A 22,081-nucleotide genomic window follows, 5' to 3' on the forward strand; every position below is an offset into this window, starting at 1 on the left:
CTAACGCTACCAATGAACTAGTTACATTATCATAAGTATTAAATGTCATAACCAATTACGCACTTATTTACCATTTACAAGGCCCTACAGGATAGACATGGTTTCTCCGGGGTATTTACCAAGGTATGCTTACATGTTAACAGACTGCAGAAGGGGACATCCTTGGGCGCATAAAGCATTGAAGCATATGGTGCGCTGAATGAACCCTTCTGAAGTCATTCTTAGCGTGCCTGAATAAGGCATAATCTTGTCTGAAGAATCGGACAACAAATTTTTTTTTATAGTCAGCGCTCTCTCTTGTCTGGTTTAATTGCGTACATTCGCACCGAAGCTAGAACTAAGTCGAACCAACCTGCTCAACTGTATATTCATTTGGTGCAGAGTACACGATGTTCTTTCATTATATTATGATATTCGCGGTTTCTAAGCATACCTGCTTGGGAAAAAATATCTGAATCTTATAAGGCTGTACTGACCCTACCACTTATCGTCGCAGTTCGGGGTATACCCCAATGAACCGCACGACCTTAAGGAATGTCCCATCATCCGGCTCCAACAGAACCAAGTACCCCTCATCTCCGCCTTAAAACCCCTTCCGCTTTCTTTTCCTCCCGAAGTCGTAACCACCAAGAGGGGCTGTCGTACGCGTGTACGGGGAAATTAAACATATTTACCGCTACCATCCGATCACAGCTGTGCATCCTTCTTGGCCCGGGCTGGCTGGCCCAAGCTACATCTGCGGAAAACCGGCAGCACCTGATCGGGCACATTAAACGAGCAATAGTTGTGTGCCAGAAAGACAAACTGTAATGAGGTCCTTGCGGTGCTAGCAACATTAAGCTTTTCCCCATCATCGTCATCATCATTATCATCATTTCAATCTCACTCGCCAGACCCTTTGTAGAAAGTTTTCATGCCTTTAATGTTCAAGTTCCGTAGACTAGAGTAAACGCCATCAGTGGTTCCGCATACTCTACCACAATTTCATACTTATCCATTCTCGATTTGGCTAAGTTAAACGGACATTTGCACCAACAATCAGAATTCGCCGTTAGCTTCACCAGTTAGGGCATGAAAGCTTTTGGTATGTATAATTGCTAAAGGAAAAAAATTAAACTTCTGTTACCTCAGTTCTCATTTTTCGAGTATCTACTTTATCATTTACCTAGGTACATTTGGTCTTTCATCACAAATTTCTTTTATAACGTGCTAGTGAAATGAAAGTATTGGATTATATAAATAAATACAAAAATAAATGTAGCTGCCAGTTGTAGAGAGTGCAGGTGCTATTCCATGTTTAATGAAACAGGTTCTTTTTAAAGGAACAACCAAGTTACGCGAGGATTAGCAGACGACTATCAAATTACAAAAACAGAGGAGATGCTTGCGTCAGTCACCCTTCAGATATGGTACAAGACAAGGGATTTGCTTTTCTTGTTTGTGAGCAGGTGTGTATGTTCGGTTTACTTTCCCGGTTTCTTCAAGATTAACTACCGGTTATGGTTTTGGTTTGTTACTCTTGCTTTGCCCACATGCGCTATCACGTATTTGTGCGTATGTGTGAAGCCTGTTGAATAAATTACTGTGTTATGAGTAACCATCTTGCCCTGTCCTGACTCCGTGTCTCTTCTCGATGAACTCTAAAAGGTTCTCAAGATAAATGTCAACAAACTAGCCCGTTTATCAATCTTGCTGTTTACTGACACATAACTAGTAGACACTCGATCAAGGAGTTTCCACTGCTGAGTTGTGCGCGGAAAATATCATTATTACTGCTTACTATTCAGTCAAGGTCTAAGGACATTCTGGCGTGACACATGGGAATTTGAAAATTTTGAATGATCTTTTCCTCTTTGAGGTGGTACGGGAATTTGCAGCAGGTGTGAATATTTATGTCTGTCAAAGACACCTGATGCCTTGCCTTTTATCTTAACTGGGCAGAAGAACCAGAGGAGAGCATGGACAGCATCAGGAAGGCATTTGAAGACAACTCAAAGGAGAAACGTAAGCGTACCGCTGTTCTGATATGCATTATGTGAAGACAAGTGGAAATTGACACAAAAAGTGTTGCCGAAAGCCTAGTTGGTGCATGACTGACATAGTGAGTGTCATCCACAAACACAAAACGAAAGAAAAGGTAAGGACACAAGGACTTCTAAACCCGATAATGTAGACGAGAGCCACAGTGCAATCTGCCGGGCTCGTAGTGCCCCGTTTTCTCACCTTTAACATTAATGCATCCCTGCTTCCCTACAGAAAACGCGCCAAATGAATATTCAGGTAAGTACACATGCTGCTGTTGGTGCGCAGTAACCAAATGCGGGCGATAGAAATTCATTTGAAGTCTCCCTCTGTGGTGTCTTCCTCAAACCATTTTGCCTGCTCTGAACACGAAGCCACATAATCTAAATAATTTGACTACACGTTCGGAAACTTCACATCGTTGGCGTGCTATTTCCTTTTTGCACAGCGTCGTCGAACGTGAACCTGCTGTGCCGGTTTTCTGCGCGCTACCGCATGGGCGTCTACCCTCACGGCGTGTGCACGCACTTCATCTACGCGAGTGTGCCCAACCAAGTGAATCCGGACTCGCCGCATGACAAGAACGTGCTTTACAGCTACGACCTTGGTGCGAAACAGCCCCGGGCATCTCTCCGCGGTTGGGATGTCCGAGGAGCATATCTATCTATCTATCTATCTATCTATCTATCTATCTATCTATCTATCTATCTATCTATCTATCTATCTATCTATCTATCTATCTATCTATCTATCTATCTATCTATCTATCTATCTATCTATCTGTCTATCTGTCTGTCTGTCTGTCTGTCTGTCTGTCTGTCTGTCTGTCTGTCTGTCTGTCTGTCTCATCGTTCAAATCGCTACTTAGCACTCTTGAGGTGTAAGGACACTCCTATAGCATACATATAGAATAATGCGCATATAAATTGCTCGAATGGTTAAGCTTGCGTTGAAAATGTAAGCTATGAAACTGCGGCACTGTATACCTTCGAGTCGGTAAACTGAGTCGATCGAGTTTTTGGCGTAGCGGCGTTCAAGAAGTTCCTGCACTTGCGAGACCTGGCTGCTGACGTGCGACTGCTGCTCTCGGTCGAACTGGAGGCAATGCTGCGCACGGGCTGGCCTCCAAAGCGCCTCGCCGCGGATGCCAGGGTGTGGCTCGACCGCAGTGGCGTCGATGGGCTCCACCTGGACGGCTTGGACATCCTGCCCAGGAGCATTCACAACGTCACCGAAATCGTCACGGTGGGCGAGACACGTGCCTCGCTGCATCTTGCTCTCTCTTTTCCTTATTGCGAGATTCAGCAATCCCGAGTAACCATGAAAGCTTGTGCGAGCTGCTTTTGATTCATGAGGGCCACAGCCTGACAAAGTGTCGTCTAGTCAGGAAGGATTGTGAAAAAACAGACAGGACCCGGAAGAAGAAAAATATGTTAACAAGGGTATGTCCTCTCCTGTTCAGGATTGGCAATAACGCTGCCTCGTGGTGGCATATACGTCCAATCTTAGTAATTTCCTCATACTAGTCGGCACCTATTATGGCTTTTTCATCCAAGCCCTTATCGGCGCACGTTCTGCTTCAAGTAAGATATGAATAAAAAAGTTTATTCATATTTTACATTAAAGCTGAACGTTGTCCGATAAAGAATCTAGAAAAAGAAACGACAAAGTACCTTGTTCGCGAACAGCATCACTAAACGCGCACAAAGCAGATGGCACGCCATTCACGGTCACTGCTGTACGTCATGTCATCTGCCGTCGTTTACAAATGACGACCAACAAGGCACGACGAATCAAATTTTTACCAAGGAACTGGTGTATTCAGAGGGGAATACTTTAGTTCGCAATTAGTTACACATCTCCTTCTTGTTCTGCTTAGTGACACGGGTTTTCCTTTTTGTCTGGTGAAGCGATTCACTGACAGTGCAAGCGACAATAGGGCAGAGGGATGGCTGGCCTCGATGACAAGGCTGTATCCTATGAAGTGTAGCCAGCTGCACCATAACACTACCACCAGCGCCAAGTTCGAATGCGTGGGATGAAACCAACGCCAGACGCTTTGTTTAGGATGACTGACTTGACTCATGTGACAAGGAAAGCATTTATCTTTTGTGAAAGCGATGCAGAATGCTTGCGTGAACGCTAGTTTTGCATTGTTTGCACAAGTAATTGTTTAACTGCGGTCGTTGTCTTAACCAAGTTCACATGCATGTGTTCTCGTTATGAGGATTGGAATCTGTGTTCGTTTTCTATCTTGTGAACATTGGTTGTGTCAGTAAATACCGCAGTGCTATTATTATTCTTCCGAGTCACTCTTCAAAGAGACCAGCTGGAAGTCGGTACATGTTCTCGTCTAATGTCTCTCTACGCCATCAGCCTACGTTTCACGCGACACTGACACATTATGCGAGAATACACCGCAAACCTTGACCTGTGCCGACGACGTGAGCGATTCGACACCGCGGGAAGCGACGTACGTTGAGTGTAGCTGAGATCCTACTTATAGAGTGTCTATAATTTGTTCTGGAAAAGGCATCTGAAACGATCTTTGAGGCATAATCCCCAAGTTTAGCCTTAAAATTTCAAAACAAGTCTTAGTACCATCTTCACTCTCACGCGACTTAACCGCTCAAGCGCACTGTCAATTATGCACTGTCAGTGCCGGGACACGTCACTATTGAATCACGCATGTACTGCGGTATATTTCAATCCTGGCGCATTTGCCGGAATTGCAAGAGCCTTGAAGTTATATACTGAAGTAATCGTTACCGTTACTTTTACTTTCTTCCTTCTATCCCTACAGTTAGCAACCAGGAGGTCCTGGTACTGTAGTGGTAGTTGTTGCCATCATTTGTATATGTCCTAGAGTAGATCACTAATATAGCACCTCCACATTTCTGGACAAAGTGACGGTGCCCTCATTCTAAGGTAAAAACCGTGTTTCTTTTCCTAAAGAGAGAGAGATGGTGGCTTTAGCGTCATCTGGGGAGTTAACACGCTGGTGCTTCATTCGGCGTTTTGATGTTATCTTGCGGTATTCGCACTTTGTGGGGGCTTTCCTTCGCGTCTGATGAGACGGTGGTTTAGAAAATATTAATATTTTTTTCCGTAGGCTAGTGGCCAGATTACGTATGAACCACTGTCCTACGGCTCCGACTGCATCTGACGTCATATCTGTTGTGAATAGTTTACGTAAGCCCGTTTCCGAGTTGATGTTGGAATGGTTAATGGCAAAGCCTAATATAATGTATACAAGACTAAAGCGGACAAGCTGACGCGTGCTCTTGGTTTGCACATGTGGTTCTACAAATTAAACTTTATTGGTAATATTGTTTCTCTCACAGGCCCTGCGCAAGTCATTCAAGCGGCAGTACCTCCTCACCATTGGCATCGACCGCACGCAGAAAATTGTTGAGGACGAGCTGCTGCAACTGATCAAGTATGGCGGCGTCATGGGCATTACACCACGACGGCCTATTTTCGGCTAGCAGGCTTGTCACTTTCCAATTGCAATTCATTTCTCGCCGACGAAATAGGTGCAGAAATGGAATGTATGGGAAGTTCTATCTTTATTAGGGGCGATCGAAAAAGTGAGATTTCCGATTAAAACCAGAATAAGGATGTTCTCTTCTAATAAAGTGAACTATAGGCTTTCTGCGTAACATGTCCGGCAAAAAAAATGAGGCCTACTTAGATTATTTGGAACGCGACCGTAATGCAGTTAGGAACTGCGCGTCCGATCAGCTCAGGAACTTGCAAACGAGGAACATCATCTATTTCACAAACAACTTAATTTATTCGGTCCAGCATAGCAATTGGACTTACTCTCGTTTCACGCTCACGAAAATGATCATCCACGCGAGTGTAACAACAAGCTAACTTTGGTTCCCTACAGTTTCCTTAATTGGCCTTTCAGTCAGATCAAGGACAATAGTTTTTTTTCATTATCGTTCATCCACCGTGCGGAAGCCCGCAGAACAGATTTACCTCGTTCAGTATCCCTGTGCTTCCAGTTGTCGATCACATCGGCCTCACCCAGCGCTCTTCTAACCTAATTGTAAGCTCAGATGCTAGAGCCACCGCTCAGGTAAGACATTGTTTCTGTCACTTAAATTCACAGGCCAGAACGAACCTTTCCGTTTGATAAGCCCGTGTAGGTTTCCATTGTAGCTTTATGCTACCGTTGGGTGGGGGATAATTTCCTCTTTCAGGTACAAGTAGAGTTGAGAGCGCCGTAGCATTTGTTGCTGACGCAGGCTGGTGGACTTCGCGAGCTTCGCGACGAGCCACGTCCGCCACACCGACGAGCGAACCGCGTTGTTGAATCCATATAGCAAGTACGACAACAGCACCTCCGGCCAGTTCTTGGTGAGCACGCCTTTACTCCGTGTTTGTTGACGTCGTACTTGACTGCTTTACAGCACACGTGCCCAACGCGAGCTTTCACGCTTTACATGTCTGGTTAAGGGTCTTGCGTCCTATATGATTCAAAATTTAGTTAAGAGAGCTTCAGCTCTGGGCCCTCTCCAGTGACTCTATTGAAGTGCAGTGCAACTCTGAAACCGACTTGTTAGACACCAGAGCGGGTGCCCGGTCGTTCTCAGATACATCAAACCTGAGAACGACCGGGCACCCGCTCTGGTGTCTTCACAACCAGGGCCAAACTGCCATTTTTTTGTAAACTCTGATGAAGATCGGTCCACCGATCGAAACTGTTGCAATTAAATACTTGTTCTGTTTACCTTGTAGCACCACTGAAGTTCTTTACGTTTGAAAGGTAGCCTGAAGAATTCCTCTTTGCCTACTATATATATATATATATAATTTGAAACCTGGAAACCAATGTTGTAACTTTTTTAATTACAACTAGTAGCGCCTACTGAAACGTAATAATGTTCGCAATGATACACCTAAATTTGTTACCAAGCCAAAGGGGAGGGGGGGCTAATTTCATTTCACCTAACGCGGCAAAACGCCTCGAAACCAACATAAGAACTTATTGGACTGCCCAGAGCCGCGAAGTGGACAAGCTGGCCAGCCTGGCTGCCCGGTCGCCCCAGTCTCAGCTGTGCTTCACGCTCACGATGGGAGGCAACCAGTTTCAGCTGTGGGACCCTTCTGAGCACGGACTTGGAGCTCCAGCGAAGCACGTCAAGGACATCTCGTACTCCGAAGTACGTGGTGCTGCATCAGCGTCACACATTGGGCTAGTTTCTACCTTGCTCCGGCTTGGGTCGCCGCGATGCAGTGTGGTCATTGAGACCGGCGCATTGCTGTACAACCAGCATGCAGAAAGGCGGCTCTTTATCTCGATCCGATTATCTCCTACAGCACTGTGGCAGCTCTGTTTAAGACAACAAAATGGTGTACGTGAGGCCACGTGAACACTCCGTAAAGGTTGTTCGAACTGTTTGCTCAAAGTGAACGTTCATTCGTTCGCCATAGCAACTGGAGGCCGAAAGCGCAAATGCGTCAGTGCTTCTGTTTTCAACAACAATGATGGAGAAGCGTGATTGTTGTTGAGAATCGAAGGAGGAAAAAACAGAAGATGATGGAAAGTATCTCAAAAATGAGGAAGAAAGGAGGCCGATAGGACAGAGCGCTGTGGGAAATAAATTTAGGCAGAGGGCATAATGTCACGTAGGCAGCGTTCGCAGCCAACGCTCCCTGAAGCCGCCCCTTTCGCTTGTTCTTTCTCAGAATGTCGGCCTGACATGTGACCCTGCATTCGCCGGACTCTGTACACTGTACTTCGTTCCCGGCAGGATTTAACCGATGCGCATTTGTTATGGTTCTTTGCTAACCGTTTTCTCCTGGTGTGGTCGTGCGACTTGAATAGATTATTGGAACGTACGAATTTGTCATCTTTTCACCGCCCGAGTTCGGCAACAGGGCGTTGCTTTCCCACGCGCTGTCTTTTCGGAAGACCGTGCGCTGAGCCTGAGGTTGGAAAACGCCAAAGCTCGCCGCGACGTGAACGTGTGTTGGGCGGACATTTCCTGGCTTCAATTTTAGCTCGTGGCGTTTTGTGCTAAAGTTGGTTTCTTCCTCCACGGCTCCCGCCCGATACCGGCGCTGCAGAAGCCACGCTTACAGCGGAAGTCGCAGGAGCCACGTGACCGAAATTCCACTAGATCTCGAGCGCTTTGGCAGCCCAAAGGTGAGAGCACCTCCGAGCGCTCGGAAGGAACCAGCCGAATATGTTACGGGAGCTCGGTTTAGACCATGCGAATGTAATGTGCGCCGCGAGAGCCTACCGCCAATCTTGACGTTGAAACAAGCATAATACGGTACAGTGGAGAGCCTCGCAAAGGTATCAAGACACTTACGCGTAATATTATGACGTATTCATCGCATTGTCAAACTAACAGGGCGAATCTGCTAAATGCGCTCATATTTTCGTTTTTTTTTTGTCGTCCCGAAGACTAAAGTGGTCCCAATAGGTCTCACTAAAATAATCAAACTGGATTCAAGAACCATTTAGTACCGCAGAGCTATAACCGAACACATTATCCGAAGGAATTCTAGTGATTTGTAATTTTCATACAATAATCGAATCGAACTAGTAGTGCGTTTTTTTTTTTTTTTACCGCGGTGGCCATTTAGTGGCACAGCGTCGGCCGCAAACCTAGAAGGAAGAGGGAGCAAGGCGTCTCACAGGCCTCGTGTCCCGCATTCCTGGTCGCACAATTGATCTGTCTCACAGTGGATGGCACCTTATTTCCGTCAATATTGTTCGGGCGTCCGCATTCAAGACACCATCAACACAGCCAGGGCAAGCATTCTGTGAAATTTCTTCTTGTGCACTAGAGCACTTTGTCACCAAAGAATCGTTAAGCAATTAAACACATACACGGCAATGTTTTCGTTTCACTTGACGTAACTACATTAAAAGCTCTGTTAACAGTATTACAAGAAGGGCTTATGCAACTGCCAAAGTTTCATGATTGCACTGTCAGCATAAAATTCCTTCACTATATGATGCGTGGCCGCTGAAAGTACTGTGCTTGAAGTCATGGATGATTTGACCTTGTACTGCTATCTGCTGGCCTGCTGTAGTTAGTCGAGATGGCAAAGGGACCGCCTGGAAGAAGCATTGTTTTCGAGCTGTTAGCCATCGATCTGTGTGCAAATTACTAATTTCTGTAATTGGTGCCACACATTAAAATGTCACACGGGAATTACGTATGGTAATTGTTAAAAAGTCAGTCTAAGATAGCGTTAGTCCCTCAAATATGCTCTCCGATTCCTTGTGCAAGTGTATCGTGCCCGTTCATTCGAGCAATCCGGTTCAAACGTTTGAATGGTGATAGGTATTGGCGATCTTGCGTCAGGTATATTGCGATAGGTATCCCTGGCCCTTGCGTCATAAAACACCATAAATGACCAGTAGTGCTAACTGGCATACGCGCTTTTCTTTTTTAAACTTGGTGAACTTTCAAGAACAGAAAAAGGAAAAGGGAAGCCACACTATAATTTCTGTTATAGTAAAGTGAAAACAGACGAAATCTAACAGAAAATATATAGATTGACAACAAATGCTGGTTATTCGGCTTGAAAGCCGGCTAAAAGTTAGCCGGCTTTCAGTTGAACGTTAAAGCGTCGGAAATATAAGATATAAACTGCCGGTCTGAGCGCAGGCCCGTCTTCCTGTCTGTGTTAGCTCCTCTACGGTGGAAATTGTTAAAGGGGTCATGAACCACTTTTGGCGAAATCGAGAAATGCTTTGGACGTAAAACAGATTATTTCAGAAATACTTTGCCACAAGTGTACTTCAATGCATTCAGCAGAAGCGGAGTTTCGGCATTCAAAGGCCACCTGTGACCTCCTTCACGCTGCTCGCAGTTCTTCAATGCCTTGCACTGCGAAGGTTACGGCGGAACGGGGTGTTGTCCGGAACGCTCCGCCTACGGAACGCCACCCTGGGGTGCAGATGAAATTTATTTTGGATGTTGACATGGACGCCACTACCGATTTTGGCGCATACGACGAGCCAAACTCACAGGCTACCCCTCAGCTTACGGTTGAGTTCACGTTGTCTCGTCCCTTTACTGTTCTATAGTGGGCCTCTTCGATCGTGGAGTATACCGGACTGTCCGCAAACCGTTTGCGGCTTCCGGTCTGACAAACCCTGACAGATTAGCGTGCCACAGTCACGTGCTCCCGCTGTCGGGGACTGTCTGAGGTTTCGTACGAAAGCACCGTGACTTGAAATCAATTACCTGACTGCAGTCGTCTGCTCTTGGCTATTGGTAGACAGCCCCCTAGCCAGCGAATTCCTTAGCGTAGCCTCCGAAGTGGTGCAGTTGCAGAGGCCACGGTGCCGACACAACAATAAGCCTTGCATATTGGAATCGCAACCTGAACGCATAGAATGCGTTCGCAAAGCGCAGTTTGCGTCGCGCTCTCGCTCTTCGTACCCCTCAACAGCTGTATTTAAGCTAGCTCATTGCCTGCAAAATTGAAGCGCAATTATCACACGGACATAAGCGAAATCGCGGTCGCGCCACGTCTCCGTTTACGCGCAAAACACCCGCCGATATCCTCAACGCTCGTGATACTGTCTGCTAAAGAAAAACAAAAAGCCGGACGGGCGTCTTGGGTACACCGTCTACTAATCCTGCACGTCAAAAAGAAAGTGCTCGAACTTGGGAACGTAAGGGATAAGCATATATGTCAACAGGAAACGACGAAGCTCCGATTGTATACCACCGAATTTACTGGCATGAAATATCCACATGCAATATTGTCACGTAGTAGTGACGGTGAAGAGCACAGCCACAAAACTGTGAGTAACTTAGCTTTTTATTGGGCGAACCTGTGCCTACAGAAGCAAGCCACGCTCAAAGCACAATGATAGCTCGGCGAAGACAGTCGGCAATCGTCGAAATCTCGTGAGCGGGTGAAACGCGTCGGCATTTATGTATCACTCGTCGAAGGTTCCAGTGCAATTGCTGGTGCCCGCGGGGTATCCGGAAACGACTACACAGTTCGTGGTGCCGCGCATGCAATCTGATAATAGAAGATTCGGCGTGGTCATACAAAACAGATAGACTGAACGATAACATTCGCGTGAGTTCGAAATCATGCAGGCGCATCTTGCGCCGAGCGATAATGTTTAACATTGGTTAGCCGCTGAACAGCGGTAACCGGAGAAAGGTAAACAAGCTGGCGCGCCAATATGATATGCTTCCTCGCACACCAGTTTCACTCACCTGAAAAGCAAAATATACCTGTTTCCTACCCATATAGCAATGGGCATGACAGATTTCGCGCTACACACCAAGAAAAGCAAGCATGTACGTCTGATAGCTGTGCTTCTCTCCTAAAAAAAGAAAAACATGGACGGTACGTTCACACTGAGGAATCCGGCGTCTGCAGCAATTGGACAATTGGCTGCAGCAATTGGACCGCTTGTGAAAAACTCGCATGACGGCGCACAAGGCACCCATGTAATGGAAGAAATAGCTGGATGCACAATATTTGCCGTCTGGAACACGCGAAGTATGCAGAAGCAAATGGGATCTTTCCCAACGTGGCATCGCAACACGCCGCGCGCATTTTTTTAAAAAACAGCAGTAGTCTGCTAGCTTCTTGTGCGTGTCCAAGCAAACATCTGCTGACAAAAGATCCGAGCGTCCACGGACTGTCCGCGACTTCCGGTCCGCGAAAAACGAACTCGATTCTAGCCGCGCTCGGACTGGTGGGCGGAGCCAGGCATAGCTTCCGAAGCTGTTCGAGAAAATTGAATGCGGAACAGCAGCTGCAAGCAGTGGGGTACTGTCAGGGATTCATATTCGAAGAGGCCCACTGTACTAGATAGCTACGCGCGGCTATTTTCGCACCGAGTGTCGTGAGTAACACGTTTCCTTTCGCTCTTGTCTCTACAACAATCGCACAATTTCAGAGGGTCGAACAAATTTCGTGTTCATGTTCGCTCGTGCGAGTACGTAGGCAGCGCGCACATCGCCTAAGTTATGAATGCCACACTCCGAACTCGCGTTAAAAGGATTCCTCACGTAACGAGCTTCGACCATGAGCTTCGACGCACCACGAGGGCGTGCCACTCGGGGAGCAGACGACCTGTTCGTCAGATGTGATCGGATGTTTGCGCTCGGCCATAGGGAAACTAATGCAACAAGAGGGAACACTCAGCGAACGCTGGAAAAAGGAAATACATCACGGTCTACTGTTCACACCATCCGTTAGCTGACACGAGCATAAAAAACAAATGTGAAATGAAGTTAACAGACAATGCCTTACATTTATTTCATTCCTTCATGCTAAAACAAAAATGTCTTGCGTATGTAATAAGTTGTATATTGGAATGCGAAAACACCCGTGTACTTACGTTTAGGTGGAAGTTAACTAGGTGTTCCTTACGAAACATGGTTCCTACGCACAAATAAACACGAACGAGCAGAGAGGGACAACAAGAGAGCAGAGTCCGCTGCTCCAACTCCAGCCCAATCGGCACAGTCACGCGTAGAAGCGGATGGTCGTATAAGCTCCCAGGCCCTGTCGGCGGTTCCAAGTTCCACACTCGCAAATGTGGAAATACAAAAAATCGAATTACGTTACATCAATTATACGCCAAGCAGAATATACACACATGAACTATGTGAGATGCTGATGGGGGTGCCGCAATTTTAAGGGAAACATAACTGCCGGTGGTATGACAGGAAGTATAAGATGAGTTTGACGAAGTATTGCTCGGTGAGCTGCAACCACTGCTTCGATAGCCTGACTCATCGCTTGACGAGTGATCCTTGAAGCTGTTTACGTCGGCAAAAACTTCCTGTCCATGGGCACAAGCGCACAATGGGACTATGTCGCAACTATCTGGCAGGGATGGTGCTGTCGATTTATTGCCCAAGTTCAAGCGTTTCAGAACGACTTGGTACGACATCTGGGAACTCGACCCTTTCAGGAGCACCAGCAGGTCCACGCACGAGAATGATCAAGACACCGTTGCTTCGTCAAGTGGAAGACAAATTTTGCAGTATGTCACTAGTTCTTGAACCATCCGGGTCGGGAAAGATGTCATGTATAAGTTGGTACATATTGCACACGCATGCTTCACTAATCTTATACCAGCCGGATAGGGATTGCCCACAGTGCACTCCTGCCACTCACCTACCACTAGAGCTGCATTGGCAGCCTCGTCCAGTACGTCTGATGGCCGCTCGTGCGACATGTGTCCAGCGCAAAGGAGTCCCTCTTACAAGCCCGAAAGCTCCACCCATAAGTCACGTGTGCTTATCTTTCAAGGAGAGTCACGTGGCAAAATAAAAGACTCCCTGGCTGCCTTAACGGGGCGCCTAAACAGCATTGAGGAAGCTATAAATTTCACCATTGAAGAAGTGAAATATGGACGGCTACCTTTTCTAGCCGTGGTGGTAGAACGGGACAGAGAGCGCTAATCTTTCAATGTTCACAGGAAGGACACGCTCACAGGGCGGTATCTTCACTTCACTTCTGTAAAACTTGTGTGCTACAAGCGGTCCATGGCATTCTCATTAATAGAGAGAGCACAAAAAATTTGTAGTAAGCCAGAAGACTTGGTTTCCAATTTGACATTTTTTTGACGCGACCTCGGTGCATGCAGCTACCAGAAGATATTTATTGCAGCTTCCGAACAAAGAACGTCGCACCCTAGGGAACCACGTGATGCGTCAGGCCAACGTCGTGCCGCCACTCCATATGTTCCCGGCATCATCGAAGATTTGGCACGTGTCCTGCGTGAATATAACGTGCCAGTCTCCCATGTTCCCAGCCGCAAGTTACTTCACGAGCTTGTCACCGTTAAGGACCAACTATAAAGAAAGAAAGGTTCCCTGGCGTTGTATATAAGATACTGTGTGCGGACTGTAATTATAGCTATATTGGCGAAAGTGGCAATTTTTAGCGGCGCTTAAAGGAGCACAAGAACGATGTGGAAAAGAAAAAAAAGTCACTCCCAGTGCACTCGCTGAACACGCACTATCCAAGCAACACGATTTCAACTGAAGCGAAGCTCCACTCACGCCCAAGAAAAACTGGGCGAAGCGACAGTACCTGGAACCTTTGACTATCCAAACAACCGCACACGCTTAATCGAAACGATGGCAATCTCTCGAAAACATGCGCAAGATGCCTGAAGCGATTATTGACGCGGATTTAAGCTGAAGGTTTTGGGCCACTCAGCTCAGTGAACAAGACTTCCGTGTGGAAGTCGGAACGTTTAAGAATTCTTAGACAAACCCATTATGGTCGCCCTTCCGTTTTTTTCCCTATTATGTTAGAATACTAGAAGAAGTGTAAGACGCGTAGCAATAGTGACAGTATGAATTGAAGTAAACGTAAGCTCACTAAGTGAAAAGGAGCTGTTGTGCCAGGGTCCTGTGTTTGAATCTTACCATCGGCAAATCTCATTAATGTCTATTAATGAAAGCTAACTTCTTTCTAGCTACTTTATCACTACTTTTCCGTATTGTGTACAGTTCAAACCTCTTTCATGGGCTGATAGCGGAGGTTGTGCACAAGCGCGGCAATAAAATTATACCATTTTCAGGTTTGAGCTCTGTTATTGTTGCGCACACTTTGAAACTTTAAGTCTGACAACATTTAAAATAAGGCCATGCGCTGTCCGTGTCTTGTTTCATGACATTTGCTTGTGGAGCGCCATTCTCAACCTTCTGAGGTATAATTTTGCCAAGAAGGTAAGACCTGGTATGACCAACTTTCGCGATAGAATGGTGTGGCAATATAACCGGCGTTTACCGCAGGTCATATAGCACGGCATGATATATAGCATGCATAAACCTAAACGCATACAGAACGTCACGGCGACGACGACGGCCACAGTTCCCTTTTAGTGTCTGTATAATTGCTATCGCAATAAAAAAATGTCGTGCTGATCCCCGCGACCGGCGTAGCACGTACCAGCTAACGTTCGAACTGCGCGCCCCCAAAACCTAAACTGGAACTTAAGTTCAGTTATTGACATCAGCTGCTTGTGGCGCAAGCGTCAATTAGGCCGCAGGGCTCTATGGGAGTGTCCGCTCTCTTTGAATTTGTTTCTGTGTGGTTGGGCCTTAAGTCACGTCACCCACAGATACCGATCGGAACATGCTGTGTACTTAAGCAAGTCGCAGTGAGCGAGTGAACTGACTCGCCGGGGCATTCCGCGTTGGCCGCCGTATCTACGCTACTGTGCAGACGCATAGCTGCATGCAACTGTAGCAGGTCACTTTGTATACGACTGGGCTTGAGTGCGTGCTCATGAGTCCCAGTCTTGCCGTGCCACATGGTGCGGACTAACTTTGTCCTGCACCAGCTTCACTGACGGATAGTAGCCACATCCAGATTGCGAATTTTGGTGGTTACGACGGTCAAAATCCGACGCGATGGTTACGACACCCATAATCAGTGTGGCCAAGCTTCATTGTTAAGCGCGTGAGCACGGCCGAGCGTTAGAAGACAATAGTCGGCGGTGGTAGGACAGTCGGACTACCTTAAATGTGTAATTCCTACAGAAATCGGAAGCGCAGACTTTGCCCTAAGTCAGCTAGTTTAATAAGATGCAGAAATAAACACGCAAGGTAACAGTAAGAAGAAGCACACTGATACAAACGCCCTTCTTGATTGATGTCAGCTATTTGCCAGCAGCAGCCGCGTACGGGAATCTGCTATATGAGCCAACGTAGGAGCCGGAAAAGAGTGAGGATAAGTGTTCTGTTGAAATGAGAACGTCCACGAGGAAGGTGTTGGCGCTCCACTTGCGAGCTGCACGAGCCGCAGACGACTGCAAAATTTGGCCGAGATGATCCCAGCAGTGTATGCTGTCCGCGGTTTGTGTTTTCTGACCAAGCCCAAGGGATGGCTTAGGACCACTTTAAGGTGTAGCCTGTTTCGTGAACCCTGCAACACTTTACTCTTAGCCGTTATTATTGAAGGTTGTTGAGCCCTCACGGAGTCTCTTCAAAAGTATGAACGGCGGTGTACGTTAATGCCATTGTAATTTTGTGTACTCGTAGATCTGCAGGCGGCGATGGAACGAGGTGAAATACATCCAGTCCGCCATCGGCTTCTACGCGCACAGCGGCAAAACGTGGGTGGGCTACGACACTGAGAAGACCATCGCTGCAAAGGTGAGACCGCTGTTTGCTTTATATTTTGGTTTTGAAACCTAAGTGCGACCAGCCTCGAATGACAGTGATAGAAAGCTCGCAGTACTATTCATGCGTACTATTTAAGCATGGTCACACGTGTACTTGTTTATCTTTCATCGGGTGACCACGTTTCACCGTCCAACAAATGTTATCGCTCAGTGAAGGACGCGCTAGCATGTATCGGAAGTTTCTGGAACGTTATCAATGGTTACATCCGCTGTCTGTTGTCACCAAACCTTGTGTACCTTAATTTGCATGTATGCGCGACGCGAATTGCGTAGTACAGGAAGGGATCACCTTCCTGTCTAACTCCACATTTGCTATAGTGCTCTCAATCGTTCTGCTAACCCAGGTAAACATGTGATACGACTTAATAACCCGATAGCTTTCAAGAATTTTTGAAATGCAATAAAAACACATACCGGCATCCAGTTTAGCTGGCGTTTACCTTCTTCCTGCAGAAATTTGTTTCGTGCGAAATCTGTTTCTCATGCAAAACAATACAAAAACCGAACAAAGGCCTCACACCTCGTATCCCAAAGAGATCTCATCAGAATAACCACATAAGAAAAATAACATGGACCAAGCATTTTTACAAAGTCGGGATCCAGAGTATTTCACAAAGTTCAAGCCCTTTCGCTACAAACTAAATGCTTCATTTCGAAGAACCAGGGACAAATGCCCCATTAACATGTTTAGTGGCATCACCGATGAAAAGAATCTCTTGAGCAAATTAATATCCTTGCTGGCCTGCTCTTGCTCCGGTATTTCTGAGAGTAATTATCGGAGGTAGTACTTGTAGTGGCAGAATTTGCTGTTACATTTAATGAATATTTCGTATCGCTGGTGACCAGCGCGCACGATTCAGGTTCACGTGATGTTATGAGTAACAACCTTAATAGCGCATGTCTTCCTTCCTATAGTAATGCCGAAGTTGTGTCTAATTTTACACAAATGAAGATAACCAGAGGTGAATACTCGTTTCCTCTTAAAGTGAAACCTATTGTCTAAGTTAGCCCCAAAATTAGCTCTGCAATAACTGAAGTATATGAACTGTCCTTAAATTAGGGAGTGTTCCCACTGGAAATGAAGTAGGCAAAACTTGTTGTGCATGAAGGAGGCTCCAAACACGTCATAATACGTAGCTGTCTCGCTCTTACCCATTTTTTCTAAGCGCCTTGAGGAAATATTTTTTTGTGCGCATCTGCAGTTTCATTGAACGATGCCACCTTATCACCAAAATGCAGTTTGGCTTCAGGCCACAATCCTTAACAGAGCTGGAACTATTATGACAGAAACAAATAATTTTAAACAAGATATGAAATCGATATGGAACATATGAAATAAGATAGGAATTTAAGTAGATTTATCTGAGGGCTTCAAGAGAATAAATCACGTGACAGTAATGTAAGCGGTTTCTAGATATGGCAGTAAGAGGTAGGGCACTTGATCTGAGAACTAGCTATATCAGCGAGTGCGTTCAATATGTTGCAATCGGTAATTAAAAATCGGGTTACAAGCCCAATGGACATGGCGTACACCATTGTAGCATCTTAGGGCCTTTTGTTATTTATTATTTATGTTAATGATTTAGTGCAGATAAAGAGTGAAGTAGAATACGTCATGTACACCGACGATACAATTTTATATATTTTAGTAACTGACGCTAACAACCTCAGAGGCAAAGCAAACGTAGTATTAAAAAATTACAAGCATTGTCTTTGAAGAACATTCTTTCGACAAACAAAGGAAATATGAAGGCAGGCTTATACATAGCAAGAAACATGTCGCACATAGCCAACCAGACACTTTCCACAACAACAGTATCGATGTAGCTGATGAACTCGAAACGCTGGAGATCGCTTTTAAGGAATTTATGTTACGGGATCCGCGCATCAAAATATGACAGAAACAACATCCCGGAAGGTAGGTATTCAAAAGATTTCGAAACACACTGTCTTAGAAAACAGAGTGGCTGATACATTTGGCTCTGTTTGAATCGCACACAATATACTGGCACTTAGTGTAGGGAACTACCGCGTTCCCCACTGTGAGCAAATTACGAACGTTGTAAAAGGGCGCGTTAAGAGCTATTGCCAATGTACATTCTTTTAGTGCCGATATACTCAGTCTCATGTTTTAAGAAAGCCGGTATTTGTCAAAGTTTATTTATTTATTTAGGTACAGTGAACTCTTGTTAAGACGAATTTGGTTAAGCCAAATTCTCGCATATAGCGAGCAGCATGGGAAGGCCTTAAGACGAACAGCTTCAGAGGTGCTCTTCGCTTAAGACGAACATTCGGAGTGACCGCCGCCGATCCCGGAAGCTAGGGTGCCTCGGTGCGCGCGCATCGATGCACCCTACTGTAGGCTTGCGAGGCACATCGCCGATGGACAGACGCGAAAACAACAAAACAAAAAGAGACAGTGACGTTTCACTTTGTGAACGCAGGTGGCGCGCAAGCGTATGGTTACTATAGCGCGTACGAAGCTATCGGCTGCGCCTAGACTGCCGCATCGCAGATCGTATTTCAAGGCAGGGCAGGGCGTGCGCGGCCGCGCCATACGCAGCAGCCGTCGGGCTAGAACGCCCCCTTGCACACACTAGCTCAATTAACAAGCATGGTGCCAGCGCGCACAGGCAAAGGTGAACACATTACACTCGAGGACCGTGGACGCTCGCTGTCAAAACGCTGGCGTGAGGACTCGCGGTAGCAGCAGCGAGCGCAGTGACTTTCGCGCTGTCTCTCGCTTCAGCGCAAACTGAGCGGCGAGAAGACGGCGCACGCCAAGCTACTAGCCATCAGTCCGCTTAGACTGTGCCCACAAAGCAGACCACGTGACCACACGCGGCCGAAGCACAGGGGTGAATCTCCACATAGTTGGCATTGGCTGTTTTCGAGCAGACGCTGTTTCGACGCTAGCGCCAGGGTCCCCTACAGTTACAGCACTAGCCGCAGGGCGACGCAGCAGCAAAATGGCGGCGCACATGATTGTTAACGTCGTCATGGCGAGACGAACAGCAGCCGCGCGGCGTCTCCTCTCCCAAACGTTTTTCTTTGTTTTTATTATGCCAACCCGCTCCGCTCCCTTCCCACTTTGCCTCATGCCGCGCGCGCCGCTTACTTTTTTTGTTTTTACCTGCACGCACCGCGTCTTCTTTTCTTATCGCGCGCGCGCATGCTATAGACGACCGCACGCAAAGTTTCATCCTAGACGCCAGCGCTCGTTTCTCCCCTGGCGGAACGATTTCACCTCCAACGGGGGTAGGTTTCCGCCGCCGCTTCCCTTCACGATCGCGCCCGCGTTCAGTTCGCGCTGCGGGCGAAACGTTTCTTGTTTGCGACAGCGCCTCTTCGGATGACCGGAAATTATTATTGTGTTGTTAACTGTCACGACAGCAATGTAAACATGAAAGGGTTGATGCCACCAGTGAAATTCTGCCGATTCACAAGAAAATGGCACGAAAAAAGCAGACGACAGACATGGATTACTGCGGTGCGCCGAGCGAAGTAAGCAACTGGCAAACGAAGCGAGCTCGTTCATTGATCACTCCTAACTGTATGACGGTTTTTATATGTAACCCACATGAATTTAAGAATTACTCGGTACATAATCCTTTTATTCATATAAAAACGTTCAGTTGTTCGACGAGCGCTTGTCCTGTTTTCTTTCTCCTGTTTCGTTTGTGTGTGCGCTGCCCAAGAATAGAAACCACTTTTGTTGTATGCGCTAGCAGTGGCCGAAGTTCACGCGAGCCTAGGAATTGAGTATGTGCACGATGCATTGAACATGACCGGAGTTCATTCCCGCTTCACCACTGCACCGATCGATCGAGTTACTGGACGATACACGCCCGCGTCTTGGTCGCGCCAGCATTGCTGAAGCGGGAATGATTACTAACACTTTCAACTTCCGCCCCTTGAGCACTGTTAAAAAATGGCCACGCTGTCTGCATTGCTACCTCTATTCCATATTGTAGGGGACGTACTAGTTGAAGTTGTGTGCGCATGTCGTACTTGTGCTATGCAGCGATATATTTTGTTTATTTCCGCACAGTGTCGATGGAAATCTGTTGTCGCCATCAGAGCACGGATTTGTAGCAAACATATTGTGAGAAACTGCAAAAATGACTTTAGCTCGTATGTGCCGTATGCATGTGCCGCATCGTATGTGCTGACGATTTTTCCGGCGGCACATACGATGTCGTTTCCAATTACCTGCTCAGCGTCACTTAAATGTTTAAGCAGACGCTGCCCTTTCGCCGCATTGCAGCCATAAAAATAATCGTCAAGCGTACCGATCTTCTTAAAGGCAAATAGAAGCGTGTACAGTCTGTTTCACACTTAGGGGAAAACTCGGAACGTATTGCATTGCGATGCGACAAGCAATGAAGTCGTGCAGCGGCAGCAGCTCGAGCAGGCGCAGACGCTCGAGGGGCGGAGTCGTGATCTCCGTCGTCTGCTACGGCGGCGCGCGCTGGCCGCATTGTCGGGAAGCGTGCTACTGTCAGGGGCAGAGTACCGATTTCAGCGGCACTGCGGGAGCTGAGCCGATATTCTTTACTAAACGTTGTGCGGCGCCAAACTCTGAGCCTTCATTAGCGATAATGGAGTTCCACAAACTTCTTTTAACAGCATGCTTCGTTTGTTCTTTCGAAAGGGTGGGGCACTGAGCGCGTGCACGTATATTTCTTCACTCTGTGTGCTACCGTAATAAGCAGCGACAAGACGCACCAAGATGTGCGCGCAACGTGCTCAGTCTTTGTTTGACTCGAAAGGAAAACAAAGCACTCAACAATGATTACTATGGGGGTCGAACACGATGAAACAAACGGGTACGATTAAAGGAATGTTTTTCTCGACAATCAATCACTACACCAGACAGACCCTGCCCGCCGGCGGGGAATGGGACACGTCACGCTCGGAACTTCGCTTAGTATCTCGTCATGTCCCCAGCGGCAGCGATGACAGCGCTCATCCTGAAGGCAGTGAAGTGTAGAATGACTTGATCAGCAGGGATGTGTTCATTCGCAGCACGTCTCAGTCGCTGACGATGGTGGATCGAAGCCTATCTTCGGGCGACTGATAGAGGGGATGGTGCGGCAGCGATACTTTCAACGAGCCCCAGACATTTTAAATGATGTTGGCGCCCGCGGATTGAGGCGACCACCCCAAGAGAGTGACTGCGCGCTCTTCCAGCAGTTCTTGCACAACGCGAGCAGTGTGGATCGGCGACCTATCGCGTTAGAATATATAGTCGCCTTCCAGAAACGGGCCGTCAAGAATGTATGGAATCAGTACGTCGTTTATGACTGCCCTGCAGCGATGAACTTACCTTCGAGGCGTATCAGTGGGCGTCGCACAACGCTTGGTAAAGAATACCGGCTCATTTCACGCAGTAACGATGAGATGGGCGCCCTGCAACTGACAGTAGATGGTTTCCCGACAGTGCGGCCAGCGCGCGCCGCCGTAGCAGACGACGCCGTTCAAGATCCCGCCCCTCGAGCACCTGCGCGAGCTGCTGCCGCCGCCTGACTCAAGCGCTCGCCGCATCGCGATGCAATGCGCTCCGAGTTTCCCCCTAAATGTGAAACGACTGTACATCGCTCTTCGAATGAAATGTCCACGCGCACACCCGTAGGCACACACCGCGCGCGGCACGAAACGTGCCCAAACACGCGCAGTGCAAGAGGCAATCAAGGCGGTGCGAACGAGAGATGGGAGAGGGGTACCACCCGCTAATAGAATTTTGCTTCGCATGCGGCGCTCTCAACGCCGGCGCAGCAGCGCCGCTATCGGTGCCGTTCTTGTCTATGGCGCGCCACGCGCCAGCTCGCAAGCAGTGCGCACGCTACGCCGCGCATTGGCATTGCTTGCAAGCTGGCGCGTGGTTCGCCGTGGACT

At 47.3% G+C, this 22,081-nt stretch overlaps 1 protein-coding gene and 1 long non-coding RNA gene across 2 annotated transcripts in view; both read left to right on the forward strand.

The window, feature by feature from the left end:
• Positions 1-2,256: 2,256 nt before the first annotated feature.
• On the forward strand, positions 2,257-3,082 carry LOC129381433 (uncharacterized). Its single transcript, XR_008609614.1, has 3 exons — positions 2,257-2,280; positions 2,471-2,629; positions 3,050-3,082. It is a non-coding gene; the product is annotated as an uncharacterized lncRNA (long non-coding RNA).
• Positions 3,083-3,084: 2 nt separating this feature from the next.
• Positions 3,085-22,081, forward strand: part of LOC126517709 (chitotriosidase-1-like) — a 30,763-nt gene continuing 11,766 nt past the window's right edge. Inside the window, exons 1-5 of the mRNA XM_050167498.3 lie at positions 3,085-3,267; positions 5,367-5,461; positions 6,279-6,390; positions 7,035-7,196; positions 16,041-16,154. Coding sequence (XP_050023455.2) covers positions 3,127-3,267; positions 5,367-5,461; positions 6,279-6,390; positions 7,035-7,196; positions 16,041-16,154 — 624 coding nt within the window. The 5' untranslated portion in view covers positions 3,085-3,126. The remainder of the gene's footprint in view (positions 3,268-5,366; positions 5,462-6,278; positions 6,391-7,034; positions 7,197-16,040; positions 16,155-22,081) is intronic.

Source organism: Dermacentor andersoni, chromosome 11 (genome assembly GCF_023375885.2).
Source record: "Dermacentor andersoni chromosome 11, qqDerAnde1_hic_scaffold, whole genome shotgun sequence".
Lineage (NCBI taxonomy): Eukaryota > Metazoa > Arthropoda > Arachnida > Ixodida > Ixodidae > Dermacentor > Dermacentor andersoni.